A 15,715-nucleotide genomic window follows, 5' to 3' on the forward strand; every position below is an offset into this window, starting at 1 on the left:
CCGTCACCGTCTTGGTTTATGGCTGTCACCATCTTGGTTTTTGGCTGTCACCGTCTTGGTTTATGGCTGTCACCGTCTTGGTTTATGGCTGTCACCGTCTTGGTTTATGGCTGTCACCGTCTTGGTTTATGGCTGTCACCGTCTTGGTTTTTGGCTGTCACCATCTTGGTTTATGGCTGTCACCGTCTTGGTTTTTGGCTGTCACCATCTTGGTTTATGGCTGTCACCGTCTTGGTTTTTGGCTGTCACCATCTTGGTTTATGGCTGTCACCGTCTTGGTTTTTGGCTGTCACCATCTTGGTTTATGGCTGTCACCGTCTTGGTTTATGGCTGTCACCGTCTTGGTTTTTGGCTGTCACCATCTTGGTTTTTGGCTGTCACCATCTTGGTTTATGGCTGTCACCGTCTTGGTTTTTGGCCATCACCATCTTGGTTTTTGGCTGTCACCATCTTGGTTTTTGTCTGTCACCATCTTGGTTTTTGTCTGTCACCATCTGGGTTTTTGGCTGTCACCATCTTGGTTTTTGGCCATCACCATCTTGGTTTATGGCTGTCACCATCTTGGTTTTTGGCCATCACCATCTTGGTTTTTGGCTGTCACCATCTTGGTTTTTGGCTGTCACCATCTTGGTTTTTGGCCGTCACCATCTTAGTTTTTTGCAACCAGAAGTGACACGAGAGGGTGGAGCTAAGTGCAACCGAACAATGAATAAGACATTTTCAGGCGATCATAAATGTTATACTTAACTTTCATGAAGTGAAAACACACTGTGAAAGGGTTAAAGTTGTACGACCAAAACACGGACAACTCCCAGACCGGACAACGCCGTGGTAGCAACCTGTCAATCAGCAGGTAGCCCCGCCCTAAAGCATCCCCTGCTTTATGGTCTATCTGACTCTAAATGGGACCATCATTTACTAAATGAACATCATGCTGTATTGAAGAAGACTTGAAACTAGAGATTGAGACCATAAACTCATGTTTACAATGTTTACTGAGGTAATAAATCAAGAGAGAAGTAGACTCATAGACTTCTATACAACCAGAGGAGTCACCCCCTGCTGGCTGGTAGAGAGAACGCAGGTTTAAGACTCTTCAGCATTGGCTTCACTTCTCAGACCCGGACGTTGCCGCCTGCATTTACCCCAGAAAACATATTGATCTGTTAAATATTTAACTACAATTCATACACAATTATACAACTGCAACATCCATTTAATACTGAATGTACAAAATAAACCCATATGCAGTTCTGTTCATAAGTTATTATCAGCTCTCAGTTGTAAATTGCGATGTTATATGTAAATAAACATTAAAATGTTCATATAACATATACTGAGTCTGGATCGTCCTTTTGCAGGTGAGACAAGCGAGTCAGGTCATTTCAATAATCCTGGAAACAGGAGTTTAGTTGGGTGGCGTGAGAGGATGTGGGCCAAACTCCAGATTCATTTACTTAAATAAAGATTAAACATGACGGTTAACTTTGTTGTTATTTGATAACCGCTAATAAATAAAACAGTTTGTATAGGGGCAAGTAAAAACTGACTTCAGTCAAGAAGGTTTTGTCATCTGTTGTTAGTAGGAATTCCTTCAATGCATAATATTAATGACAAAGTGTATAGATTTTGTTCATCTTTATTTACTTTGCATAATAGTTGCTTTACATTAGAGTTTCACATTATCTGCACATTCTTTATGTACCTGAGATATTTGGCCAAATAAAACATTTCATGTGACTCTTTTCCGTGTGTAGGCATTGCACGTTTGGCAACTGCACTAACAAATGTGCAATCAGAAAACACAAACCGAAGGGAAACAGGAAACAGGAAGTGAAAGTCTCGAACGGACCAGTCATCCTGAAACCCTGCGAGCTCTCGAAAAAAAACCACACGATGTGGTGGGGTTGTTCACCGTTTCACAACACACAGTATTCATTTCATATGTAATACACAGAAATACTTCAAAATAACCTCCAGGTTAGTGGTGAGCTCGCTCCGACAGGAAACAGTTTAAATATGAGGCTGTTTGTGTTAGCAGTAATATAGAAAAGGCCTCGAGGAGCACCGTTAAGCCCAGTTCACTCCCAGGAGAGGGAAGAGAGGACTGAATACTGCTACACCATGAAGAACTGAACTAAACTAAGTCAATAAATAGACTAAATATGTGCTGGCATTCACTAAAATCCTGTGTTTAAGTGCACTTTCACAGTTTCACAAATCAAATACTCACGTTTGCCAGAAACAAAAGAAAAAATACGTTATTCAAGTGCCGTCTTAAAGGGATAGTTCAGCTGTTTCTCACTGGGGTTGTATGAGGTCCTTCTCCAAATGTACTCTTATATTTAGAATATTTTCACCTCTTTACCTCGCTGTCAGACAGCCCTTTACCTCACTGTCAGACAGCCCTTTACCTTGCTGTCAGACAGCCTTTACCTCGCTGTCAGACAGCCCTTTACCTCGCTGTCAGACAGCCTTTACCTCACTGTCAGACAGCCCTTTACCTCGCTGTCAGACAGCCTTTACCTCACTGTCAGACAGCCCTTTACCTCACTGTCAGACAGCCCTTTACCTCACCATCAGACAGCCCTTTACCTCGCTGTCAGACAGCCCTTTACCTCGCTGTCAGACAGCCCTTTACCTCACTGTCAGACAGCCCTTTACCTCACCATCAGACAGCCCTTTACCTCACTGTCAGACAGCCCTTTACCTCACTGTCAGACAGCCCTTTACCTCACTGTCAGACAGCCCTTTACCTCACCATCAGACAGCCCTTTACCTCGCTGTCAGACAGCCCTTTACCTCGCTGTCAGACAGCCTTTACCTCACTGTCAGACAGCCCTTTACCTCACCATCAGACAGCCCTTTACCTCGCTGTCAGACAGCCCTTTACCTCGCTGTCAGACAGGCCTTTACCTCACTGTCAGACAGCCCTTTACCTCACCATCAGACAGCCCTTTACCTCACCATCAGACAGCCCTTTACCTCACTGTCAGACAGCCCTTTACCTCACCATCAGACAGCCCTTTACCTCACTGTCAGACAGCCCTTTACCTCACCATCAGACAGCCCTTTACCTCACCATCAGACAGCCCTTTACCTCACCATCAGACAGCCCTTTACCTCACCATCAGACAGCCCTTTACCTCGCTGTCAGACAGCCCTTTACCTCACTGTCAGACAGCCCTTTACCTCACTGTCAGACAGCCCTTTACCTCGCTGTCAGACAGCCCTTTAACTCACTGTCAGACAGCCCTTTACCTCACCATCAGACAGCCCTTTACCTCGCCGTCAGACAGCCCTTTACCTCACTGTCAGACAGCCCTTTACCTCGCCATCAGACAGCCCTTTACCTCACTGTCAGACAGCCCTTTACCTCACTGTCAGACAGCCCTTTACCTCACTGTCAGACAGCCCTTTACCTCACCATCAGACAGCCCTTTACCTCGCCGTCAGACAGCCCTTTACCTCACTGTCAGACAGCCCTTTACCTCACCGTCAGACAGCCCTTTACCTCACTGTCAGACAGCCCTTTACCTCACTGTCAGACAGCCCTTTACCTCACTGTCAGACAGCCCTTTACCTCGCCGTCAGACAGCCCTTTACCTCACTGTCAGACAGCCCTTTACCTCACCATCAGACAGCCCTTTACCTCACTGTCAGACAGCCCTTTACCTCACCGTCAGACAGCCCTTTACCTCACTGTCAGACAGCCCTTTACCTCGCCGTCAGACAGCCCTTTACCTCACTGTCAGACAGCCCTTTACCTCACCATCAGACAGCCCTTTACCTCACTGTCAGACAGCCCTTTACCTCACCATCAGACAGCCCTTTACCTCACTGTCAGACAGCCCTTTACCTCACTGTCAGACAGCCCTTTACCTCACTGTCAGACAGCCCTTTACCTCGCCGTCAGACAGGCCTTTCTGACGGGGAACTGAAGCCGTTATCTTCGCTCTCTTCAAAGCCACCAGACTCCATTCACAAACACAGTGATTTAACCTCTCAGAACACAGAGCTGCTGGTCTACCGCTGCCTTCATCGGTTAGTTTGTTTGTGTTATTGTGTAGGGGTGGAGGAAAAAAACTAGTAGTACATAGTATCGTAATATTTTGCGTGGCAATATTGTATTGATACACTAACGTCAAGTATCAATCGTTATTATTAGGGCTGTCAATCGATTCAAATATTTAATCCTGATTAATCACACATTTTTTATCTGTTCTAAATGTACCTTAAAGGGAGATTTGTCAAGTATTTAATCCTCTTATCAACATGGGAGTGGACTAATATGCTGCTTTATGTAAATGTATGTATATATTTATTATTGTAAATCAATTAACAACACAACACATGACAGATATTGATCCAGAAACCCTCACAGGTACTGCATTTAGCATAAAGATCTAGCAAGTCCGAAAAAATGTCAAAGAAATGTCAAAAAAAGTAAAAAAATAAATAAAAGGTTGAACAAATGTCTTAAAAATGTCAACAAAAACAGTTTTTAAAAAGTCTGAAAAAATGTCAGAAAAATATCAGGAAAAAAGGTCTGAAAAATGTATGAAAAAAAAAAAAAAGAAAATCCAACAAATGTCCAAAAAAAGTCTGAAAAATGTCCAAACAATATGCTCCAATCATAACATGTCAAACTGGTATCATATATATTTTTCGGATATTTTCTTTACTTTTCTTTTGACATTTTTCAGACTTTTTGTATTTTTTACATTTTTCGGTCATTTGTCGGATATTTTTCAGACTATTTTTGCTAAATTTTTCAGACTTTTTTCGAACATCTTTCGACGTTTTTCATACTATTTTCGGACATTTATTTCGGACATTTATTGTCTTTTTTTTTCAGACATTAGTAAAGCTAGAGAGAAGATCCTGGTATTATATAAAACTAGAGAACCTGATGAATCCATCGGTACCAACCAGGTCAGACTAGCTGGTCATGAAGGAGGTTAAATAACGCTCCAAACTTACGCTAAATTCTGGAGAGGAAAAACCGTCATGTCCATTTTCAAAGGGGTCCCTTGACCTCTGACCTCCAGATCAGTGAATGAAAACAGTATCTTTTTTGATAAAACAGATGTTGACAAACTGCATAATTTGCAGTTGAAAAAAGGTAATAAATCCCAATTTATGTTATCGCAATACTACGCATATGGCAAAATGTTTAAAAATCTCAATAAGATTGTATCGTGACTTATGTATCGTGATAATATCTTATGGTGGCTTCTCTGGTGATTCCCTCCCCTGTTATCGTGGGACTTTGGTGAATCCAAACTAACCCTTTGATGCAGCGTAAGACCAGCAACTCCTGTGTTCTGTGAGGTTAAATTACTGGTTTTCTGAACGGAGTCTGGTGGCTTTGAAGAGAGCGTCAGAAAGGGCTGTCTGACAGCGAGGTAAAGAGGTGAACATAATCTAAATATAGCGTTCACTTAAACTGATATAGTCTCAAATGTGTTCAGCTGCTGCCCCCGTCCACAGCAGGACATCTACTGTAGGTAATACACTGACTATATGGAAAAGTACCTCAGACACCTCCACTGAGAAACACCTGAACTGTCCCTTTAAAGTCTTTGGGAAACCTACTGTCCTGTCCTGTTGTGAGAGGCCTCAGAGTGAAAGGCCCACAGTGGAGAGTGACTGGTGGAGAGAGGGGGGGGGGTTAGGCACGGGGTTATTGCAGCATTTTGTGTGTCATGTTCATGTTCATGTGATTACTCCCTTTTTTATAGTTAAAATGCCGAGTCCCAACACTTTGTGTGTGTCACAGCATCCCGAATCCTTTGGCGTATGTGATGGCCTTGAGGAGTCTCTCCCTCAGTTTGTCCTTGGAGGAGTATTCAGGGAGCAGCAGAGCGTTGAAGCAGGTGTGAGACGTCGGTAGTCTGAAACAGAGGATGGAAAGAAAGAGCCGTAAACACGGGACTAATGAGAAACTGTGGGTGCTCTCTCCGGCTATAATCTGTTTGTCTAGTCCCAATCAGAGTGAAATTGATATTTTTGGTTAGTTTTCTGTTTAGTCCGGTTCGATTTCACAGAGCACAAATTAAAGAAGACCAAAGGAAAGCTGTGGGGCGTCTACGAAGGAATGAATTTATCCTTTTCGTCTGAAGAGCTGCCACTTCTCTGCAGGGAATCACTGCCCATCCCAAGACTTTCTCGGTTGCCTATAACCGCCTGTGGTCTGATTTCTATGTTATTTTTTGGATATTTTTTGGACAATCTTCACATATTTTTTTCACATATTTCCTAATACTACTAATAATTTTCTGTCTTTTTTTTTTTTTTAGATATTTTTCACTAATAATTTCCCGACATTTTTCAGATATTTTTCACATATTTCAGAATATATGTTATTTTGTTGATTTTTTCATATTTTATTAATATTTTTCAGCCATTTTTTGGATATTTTACACATTTTTCAGACATTTTCTCAATATTTTTGACATATTTTACTAATAATATTCAGATATTTTTTATATATTTTTCAGATATTTTACTAATAATTTTCATATATTTTTCAAATATTTTACTAAAATTTTTCATATATTTTTCATATATTTTACTAATAATTTTCAGATATTTTTCATATATTGTATTCATAATTTTCATATATTTTTCACATATTTCTGAATGTTTTTTCATGCTTTTAGCCTTTTTACAAATAGATGTCTTTTAGTTTAGTTTTCACATATTTACAGCCACTGGTGTTATTAATAACAGGGATTCTCTGAAAGTTACATATAATATCTTTAATGAAGTTTGACAACAACAAGAAATGTTTTGACAGTTACCTCTATAGTCTCGTGAGGCAAGAGCCTGGAAGAAGTTCAAATAGGCAGTAAAAAATATAAAATAAAAACTGTAACGTGATATGAAGCTGAAAAGTGCCGTCCCATTCATATTTATACCATTTCAAGCCCCTCGCAGCCTCTCAGACTCAACCATCTACCAGCTGACATCAGTCCCTGAGGGGTCAGGGCTGAAGGCCTTAGGGGGGACGTTGATACTCTGAGATATTGCTGTCAAAGTGTTTTCATTTTTCATGCGTAAAGTACTCAGGTAAAAGTAAATAATAATAAGAAATAAAATATATTTCAAACAAAAAACAGCAGCACAGTACTGAACGGAGTCGTGTGGACGCGTTGCTGCGGTAGGATAACAGAGCGCCAGCAGACCACCTGACTCTCAACAGATCATGAATGCATTGAATAAATAAAAAAATAAAAAAAAAAATAATTAAAAAAAAATAATAAAAAAATAAAATAAAAAAATAAATATATATATAAATAAATAAATAAATAAATAAAAGTAGCGTGATGAATGCATCCAAATTTAACGCAGTAAAAGTCATGATTTTTCTCTAAAAATCTACTCAAGTAAGAGTAAAAAGTATTCTGCGTTAAAACTACTCTGACAAGTACAAGTTACTCCAAAAAGTGACTTTAGTGCATGTAACGGAGTAACGGAGTATACTACCCACCTCTGTTTGTGCGGTCACAGTGACCTTGACCTTTGACCTTTGACCACCAAAATCTAATCAGTTCATCTTTGACTGTGGTGTACCTGTCTGTGTCGGAGCCATTCTTGGCGATGATCATCTTTAACTTGGCGAGGCCTCCGACCGGCGCTCTGTCTGTGCCGGTGGTGAACTGAAGAAACAACCTCTTCTGCTCTTCTGCAAACGAGTGAATGGTTTCCCAGAAGTCTCTGTGTGCAGGAAACAAAAGACAAATAATAACATTCATCTTTTATGTGACCTGCTGCTGGGGATGAGTTCAGTCTGTGGACTAAAGGGACTTACTTGATGATCTGACTGTCTTTGCTGTAACCTCCATCGTATTCTGTCGTCTTTTCAAGCGCTTCAAAGTCCAGCTTCTGTGAAACGCCAAAGAGATTTCTCTGTAAGTCATAAAAATGCCGGCTACTCTACAATAAAGTCATAAAAATCTAAAAGCAGCTTTGTTTCCTCACCCTGCTCCCACAGATAAGCAGCTCCACTTCCTCGGGTCTGAACAGATATTTCAGCGGGGACTCGTTGGTGACCATCAGGAAACCTTTCTTGAAGGCTTTGAATTGTCTCTCCACGCCCTTGTTCAGGACGTACTCAGCATACGTGTCCACAAACTCCTGTTATTATACATAGAAAGAGCAAAAACACACGTCATTCACTTCCTTTTAGAACTGCAGTAAACAGTGTATATGTTTATATATGTTTATATATGTTTATATATGTTTATATATGTTTATATATGTATCTGGCAGTTGAATTGCATCATTTTCAGCTCTTTCATATACATCGACTTCCTGTTGCTGCGCTTGTGAAACGTACATTTAGGTCAAAAGAGGAACAATAAATATGTGCCAGTTATTGATTCTAATAATATTGTTTTTTGACACCATCTTAAAGGGATAGTTCAGGTGTTTCTCAGTGTGGTTATTTAAGCTACTTCTCCATAGTCAGTGTGTTACCGACAGTAGATGGAGTTTGGAGCAAAGTAATGTCCTGCTGTGGACATTGTGGATTGGTTAGTTAGTTTGTGTTATTGTGTAGAGGTGGAGGAAAAATCTATACAGCATAGCAACGCAATATTTTGCAGGGCATTATTGTATCAATACATACATCAATTATCAATCTTTTATTATATAAACTATTAACCTCTTAAATCTACATTTGCACATTTACTACCTGTACATTGTATTTACTGTTACTGTGCATTACCTGGATAACCTGCTGCTGGAACACAATCATTAACCTAGTTGGGATCAATAAAGTACATCTATCTATCCATCTATCCGTCTATCTATCTATCTATCTATCTATCTATCCATCTATCCATCTATCTATCTATCTATCTATCTATCTATCTATCTATCTATCTATCTATCTATCTATCTATCTATCTATCTATCCATCCATCCATCCATCCATCCATCTATCTATCTATCTATCTATCTATCCATCCATCCATCCATCCATCCATCCATCCATCCATCCATCTATCTATCTATCCCTCTATCCATCTATCCATCTATCTATCTATCTATCTATCTATCCATCCATCCATCCATCCATCCATCCATCCATCCATCCATCCATCCATCCATCCATCCATCCATCCATCCATCCATCCATCCATCCATCCATCTATCTATCTATCTACTAACAGAACACATGGAACAGCGTTATGTAATTAAGATGGGGTTATTATAGTAAACTAAAACAAAAAAATTAGTGAAAAATATTTTCAGTAAACTGAAACTAAATAAAAACTAAACTAAAACGATATTGGCTGGTTAAAAAAACTATTAAAAATAAAATCAAAATGAACATTAATTAATTTCAGTTTGTTGTATTGTGTATTGAATATTGTAAATATAGCGTACACTTAAACTGATGTTGATGTTTTTAGGTGTCTGAAATCCGTTTTGCTGCTGCCCCCCCCGTCCATGATGATGAGTAAGAGTCAGGATGTAATTACAGAGATCTGAAATACAATTATAACTACTGAAAATTATATTCATACTGATAATTAGATATTTCAGATATCTACAATTTCTTTTATAATTTGTCAGAATTTAATTTCTATATAATTTCGATATCTTCAGTGACGTACGTAAATATCTGGAATGGTTTGTTGATATGTCGGACATATTGGAAATACAATTGTTGACATCCATTTTTTTATTTATTCATTCATTTTTGCATATATATTTTATTTATTTATTTTTCCATTTATTAATTTATTTGTGCATATATTTTATTTATTTTTGCATTTATTTTAAAATGTATTTATTTATTTATCTATTTACTTATATATGCATGATTTTCCCTTTTGCATTTTAATCCTGAAATGGGAAATTACATTTCTACTGGTCACAATCCTTTTTCAACGTGTGATAATTCAGTTGTAGATATCTATAATTAAATTAAAGATATCTGTAAATCAGTTTTGACTGAAAATATATTTGTAACATGTCAAAATTGTTTTACAGATCTCTTAAAGTAACATTTTAACATTTTGACTATTGAAATCTAAATCTCTACTAGTCAGCCCCACTGATTAAATGTAAAAAGGGCTTGTTATAGACGTCACACCGCCGTCCTTCCACTACCACAGAGTAAAATGAACATAGTGATCCTTTACACAGAGCCCCGTGTTCACCTGTCTGTTCTCCTTGGTAATGGGGATCTGGTCTCCCTCCTCCTTTAAGTCGTGTAACATGGGGTTTCCAAACAGGTCTGTGTGTGATATCTGGAAGGTGAGCATCATGTCTTCCTCCACGTCGCCGCTGTAGTCCAGCAGCTCCTTCAGACTCTGGTAGAGAGCCTGCAAGAAGAAGACAAGAAGAAGAAGAAGAAACATCTGCTGTTAAAGAAATGTTAGCACTAAATGTTGAACTAGTCCTTTACAGTTTGTTACATGTGAAAAAGTTAACCCTACTGTAAAACATTATTCAGATGAGCTCACAAGTTTCTTAGAAATAATCATTCAGCATGAAAAAAGCATAAAAAACGACTAATCGACAAAAGAAATCTTAGTCGACTAATCGACCACAACGACTGATTAGTCGCAACCTTTATTTAATTTGCTTTTTTTTGTATTTTATTTCATTGTATTCGTATTACTCTTTTATAAACGTACCTTTAACACACAGTAAGTACTCTCTATCTATCCTGTGCGGGTGAATTAATGCGGTGGCAGGACCACAGGGATATAAGGAGGTGTTGGGAACCTGGGGGGTGAATTTATTTGTTTTATTATTTCTTTATTACCATTATTAATATTAATATTAATATTATTAATATTAATAATAATAATAATAATAATAATTTTCCATTTTATTTTTATATATTTTATTTATTATCATTATCACTATTTAAATTTTAAATTATTATAATTTTTATTTTACTTTTTATCTTATTTCTATTCTTTTTTTCTATTATTGTTATTATTATTCATATCATTGTCATTATTATTATTATCATCATTATTATTATTTTATTTAAATTTAAAGTTATTATATTTTTATATTCTATTTGTAAATTTGATTCATTAATTTATTTTTCCATTTTATTTTAATTTTTTTTATTTATTAATTTATTTTTCCATTTTATTTTTATATATTTTATCAATTGGTATTATTTTATTTAAATTTATTATTATTATAATTATTTTATTTTTCTATTTTTAGCATTAATTAATATTATTATTATTATTACTACCATTTTTTCTCCTCCCCAGTTTTTCAATTTACAGTTACTATCTGTTATTATATGTACATATTATTTATTTGTTATGGTTTAGATTGCAGTAATAATTTTATTAAGGAAACAATAAAAGGCATGATTAAACTAGACAACCAATTAGTGGACTAATCCACTAAGAGCCAGCAGCCCTATCCAAAACATAATCCTGAAATACAGAACCGAAGTAATGTCTTTCACAGTGTGATAACGTTGGAGAAAGTTACTGTACTGGATGTGAGTCTGACAGGTCCAAGTAGGTCCCCTTCTTGCCCATGAGCTTCCTGTAGACGACCATGGGGAAGTGCACGTCCAGGATGCAGTTGTTGTAAATGGCGAGCCCCAGGACGAGTCCGACCAGAGTGTACTGCGCCTCGTTCTCCAGCGAGGACGAATTAAACCAAAAGAGTTTTGTGTCGTCGTCGTAGCTGAACATTCCTGTTCAGGAGGTCAAACAGAGAACGTTACTTATAACCTTATTGATTAGCTTACTGGGCTAACCTACGTCACTGCTTTCAGCTAACACAGATGGACCCATCCTTTAAATGTTGAGTTACTCCGTTAATATGATATGAAACAGGGAAGCACGTGTAAAAAGTTTAAAATTGTGATTTCATGTCTCACCAATGTCGGGATTGAAAATCTCCTCCAGGACCAACTGGAAGAACTCTTTAGAGACGCCTCCCTCGTCGACACCTTGCTCGCCCTCGAACTCAACAAACAGCTGCTTCTTGAGGTCGGACGGGTTCTCCATGGAGATCATCTCCAGCTGCAACACAACACAAACACAGCAGGACTGAGCCTCCAGCCGCCATCACGCTTAGCGGTGACACGCGGCGCCGTGACTCACTCTGACGAGGGCGTCGTCGATGATGTGGTCTCGGCGTACTTTGAGCTTCAGGTAGGGGTTGGGCTCCTGGCCCTGCACCATGCTGTAGAGGGCCGTGAGGCGCCGCTCGCTGTACATCCTGATCCTGTTGTCGTAGTACAGCCCTTGGTTCTTGGTGATGACGTTCAGGATGAAGGGGCAGCTTTGGAACGAGAACTTGGTTTCGGCGTTGACCTTGAAGAAGGTGAAGTCCTTGTCCATCTCCACCACTTCGTTGAGTGACTCGTTAACAAAGTCCTCGTAGGGGATGAGGGGTCTGATGCTGTCCATCAGTCTGACACCCAGTTCTTTCTCCAGAGGATCCACCCGAGGACCCTTCTTATAGAGCCGCTCCTCACCCAGCAGCTCATGCAGGGTGAGCTCATCGGATTCGGAGTCTTCCTCGTCCTCCTCGTTGTGCTCCACGTCCACATCGCCGCCCAGGATACTGGCGTAGAAGGCAACTTTTAAACACTGCGTCGCAGCCACCACGGTCTCGTCATCGTTCACCAGATTCTCGCCGTCGTATTCGTTGCTGACGACCGTGAAGGTGATGAGCTGCTGGAAGGTCTCCATCATGCGGCGGATGTGTGACAGACCGTACACGGACCAGAGCTTTGACAGCCTGGCGAGCGCCGTCACCGGCAGTTTGCTCATCGCTTTGCAGAACTGCGGCAACGCCACTTCCAGGTACTCGGGGCTGTGGAGGTTACTGTTCTCCAGCACGATGATGAAGATGTTCAGGTAATCTGGGTTTGTTTCGTACACGTCAAGGTATTCCAGGTCGAGCTCCATGTTTGGAGTGAGGTAAATGAGGGCGTTCACGAGAGCGGCCTCGACCTGGTCGAGGCTCAGAAGTCTGTCGTAGACCCTCCTCACGGCGCCGAGGTCCACGCTAACCTCACACGGGTCGAACACATCATTAACACCCTCATCTGGTAGAGCAGAGGAAGCACCCATCTCTGAGGTCTGCTCGTCCACATCTGTTGGTTCAGAAGAGTCCAGGTTCTCAGTAGCGGCGGGTTCATCCTTCCTGAAGCTCTTCATCAAGGCCTCGGCGTTGGAGAAGATCCTGCCGACGATGCGGATCAGAGCAGAGTAGTCTCCTTTCTCCTCGCAGGAACTCAGGATCATACATACTGTGTTCTCTGTGAGGTAATGAACATCTGGACCAAAACAGGAAACAGAAACTTTAATTAATCCAGTGAACTGATTCAAAGCTTCAGCGTCCATGAGAGTCGGTGTTACAGTGAGTTACCTGAGAAGTCCTCCTTGGCGGGACAGAGGTCCGTCTCGCTCATCTTACTGTCCAGATGAGAGTCTTTCTTGGAGGGGTGACAGAGTTTGGCGTTAATCTTAAACAGCTCGAGCGCTTTGGCGGCTGCTGAATTGTTATCCAAAGGTTGAAAGTCACTACACGATGCGCAAAACTCATTCGTGCAGTCGCCATTTCCACAGCCGTCTGTTAACTGCCGAAAGTAGCGCTCAATTAGATGCTTTGCAGTCGCTCTGTTCCTGCAGCGTAAGATATTCAAACAGGAAGTCACACTGATGTCACTGATCATCTGAGGTTAGAACAAAGAGCATTAACATATCCTCCGCTGAATGTTGAAGAGGCACTTTTACACGTATTCTTGTTTTAAACGACATGAAGACACAGAGCTAAAGATCATCACTCTCCAGATAGAAACACTAGTTTAACTAACTGCATGTTTATTAGTTCAGCTGCTGGTTTAACTAGTTGAGTGCAGGTCCGAAGAGAGCGACTTACATTCGGCTGATTCAGGAACCCTCCTGCAGACCCAACGGACAGTCCTCTGGAAGAAAAGGTCACCATTACCAACAAGGATTTTACTGTGAACACACAGCCTTTAATAACCAACTGACTGGTTATTAGGGTCAACCATAAGCTTTATATAAAGATGGATGAAATGACAGCTCCCCAAAAGTGAAGCCAAAACATCTGGATCGCCCCCTGGTGGCTGGCTGCAGTATAGCTCATTAACCCCCCCCCCCCCCTGGTCACTACTGCACAGACTCTGGCTCCAAATGACATCAAAAACTCGATCAAAAGATGGCGGCTCCTGTATCTGGATATTTAGACTTCACTTTTGAACAGTGGGAGGAAGTGGAGACGCGAATGATGTAACGGTACAAAGCAAAGGTGTATAACTACCTTCTACTACACAAGGTGGGGGCGACCAACTAGCTAACTGAAACCTAAGAGTGTGTTCCAATCCACGTACTTCCTGAAGTACATTTCAATGTAGTGCACTGTGCGCACTCTGTACTAACTTGAGTAGTGCGTGTATTTCAACGGGGTAGGGTTGTCTCAAATGGAATACTCTGCGGCGCACTGACCGGAAATGACGATCGCAATATTTGACCGCGGCTCGCTACCCGCTGAAATATCTTCTTCTTCTTCGGGGTTTTACGGCAGCTGGCTTTGTGTTGCTGCTGCCTCCTTCAGGTTTTACCCGTCCACTACAGTCCACTACAGTCCACTACAGTCCACTACAGTCCACTACAGTCCACTACCCGCGAAAATATCTGCCTGCTTTGTTGAAGAAAAAAATTAAAGCAGAGTGGAAATTACATTTCCAACGTCGTCGCCTACGATGTGTCCTCCCGTTGGCTGAAAATGCACCGGTATGTTTACGTATTGTTTTATTCTGTTATCTACGGATGTTTGAATAGTGGTCGTGGTCGTGGTCGTGGCTCCGCCCCTTCCGCTACGCAGCCAAGATGGCGACAGTTGATAGTTTTGAGTACAACATCCGGGTACTTTGAGTGCACTGCATTTTCCCGTACTTCCCAGTGTGAACGCACTTATGCACTCAAAGTAGTGTAAGTACAGAAGTACGCGGTTTGGAACACACCCTAAACTAAGCTAAGCTAAGCTAAGCTAAGCTAAGCTAAACTACGGTTAGCCAGCTAGCTGGAACGTATGGTGCCTTCAAATGGGGTGGGGTTTACCGTGTTCACGAGTTGAGTTCATATGAACGCCACAGGTGAAGCTGTTAACGAGACATTTCTGATTCTTACCAACAGTCCCTTTAATGAACGTTTCATATAGTGTCTTTAAATGAAGAGGACACCTCCAGGTCTCCGTACCACTCAAACAAAGAGGACACCTCCAGGCCTCCGTACCACTCAAACAAAGAGGACACCTCCAGGCCTCCGTACCACTCAACACTGATTCATACATGTGTTATTTATGAATGACTCAGCCTGTTCAATTACATCTATCAGCTATTATTAATATTATTATGAGCCTCATTTCATCACCAACCTGATATTACACAACCTGACAGCTGACTGTCACACAGCTCTGGTTCTGGTTCTGGTTCTGGTTCTGTTAGCTAACCAGCTGGTTATTAAATGAATAAAGCAGCTGATAAAGTGAAGTTATAACAGATAACAGAGTTAAATCAGCTTCATGGTCTCACCTGTGATGTGTGGTACCGGTACCTGGCTCCTGTCCTCCTGTCTGTCCTCCTGTCCTCCTGTCCTCCTGTCTGTCCTGTCCTGCTGTCTGTCCTGCTGTCTGTCCTGCTGTCTGTCCTCCTGTCTGTCCTGTCTGTCCT

The 15,715-nt window shown here is 40.8% G+C and overlaps 1 protein-coding gene across 5 annotated transcripts; it reads right to left on the bottom strand.

The window, feature by feature from the left end:
• Window positions 1-1,623: 1,623 nt before the first annotated feature.
• Window positions 1,624-15,715, bottom strand: ube3a (ubiquitin protein ligase E3A). Of its 5 annotated transcripts, XM_074636741.1 has the most exons (14): window positions 15,578-15,654; window positions 13,900-13,945; window positions 13,387-13,449; window positions 12,111-13,294; window positions 11,885-12,029; window positions 11,493-11,698; window positions 10,179-10,343; window positions 7,987-8,142; window positions 7,817-7,890; window positions 7,579-7,722; window positions 3,147-5,897; window positions 2,871-2,939; window positions 2,527-2,664; window positions 1,624-2,459 (listed from the first exon to the last, which is right to left on the bottom strand). In XM_074636741.1, exons 3-11 carry the CDS (start codon window positions 13,427-13,429, stop codon window positions 5,777-5,779), a joined length of 2,238 nt encoding a protein of 745 aa, XP_074492842.1. In that variant the 5' UTR covers window positions 13,430-13,449; window positions 13,900-13,945; window positions 15,578-15,654; the 3' UTR covers window positions 1,624-2,459; window positions 2,527-2,664; window positions 2,871-2,939; window positions 3,147-5,776. The 5 variants fall into 5 exon arrangements, with proteins under 5 accessions (XP_074492842.1, XP_074492841.1, XP_074492840.1 ...); XM_074636740.1 differs by lacking the exon at window positions 2,527-2,664 and having other exon boundaries at window positions 1,624-2,391; window positions 2,871-2,916; window positions 13,387-13,643; window positions 15,578-15,707; XM_074636739.1 differs by lacking the exons at window positions 2,527-2,664; window positions 2,871-2,939 and having other exon boundaries at window positions 1,624-2,414; window positions 13,387-13,643; window positions 15,578-15,707.

The sequence above is a fragment of the Sebastes fasciatus genome, chromosome 5 (assembly GCF_043250625.1).
Source record: "Sebastes fasciatus isolate fSebFas1 chromosome 5, fSebFas1.pri, whole genome shotgun sequence".
In the NCBI taxonomy this organism is placed as follows: Eukaryota; Metazoa; Chordata; class Actinopteri; order Perciformes; family Sebastidae; genus Sebastes; species Sebastes fasciatus.

Excerpts from the sequence above, each read along its gene's own strand:
- ube3a (XM_074636739.1), bottom strand. Across the intron at positions 7,891-7,986 it reads TGCTTATCTGTGGGAGCAGG|AAGCTGGACTTTGAAGCGCT; the intron begins GTGAGGAAACAA and ends GGCGTTTCACAG. Across the intron at positions 7,723-7,816 it reads AAAGACAGTCAGATCATCAA|AGACTTCTGGGAAACCATTC; the intron begins GTAAGTCCCTTT and ends TCCTGCACACAG.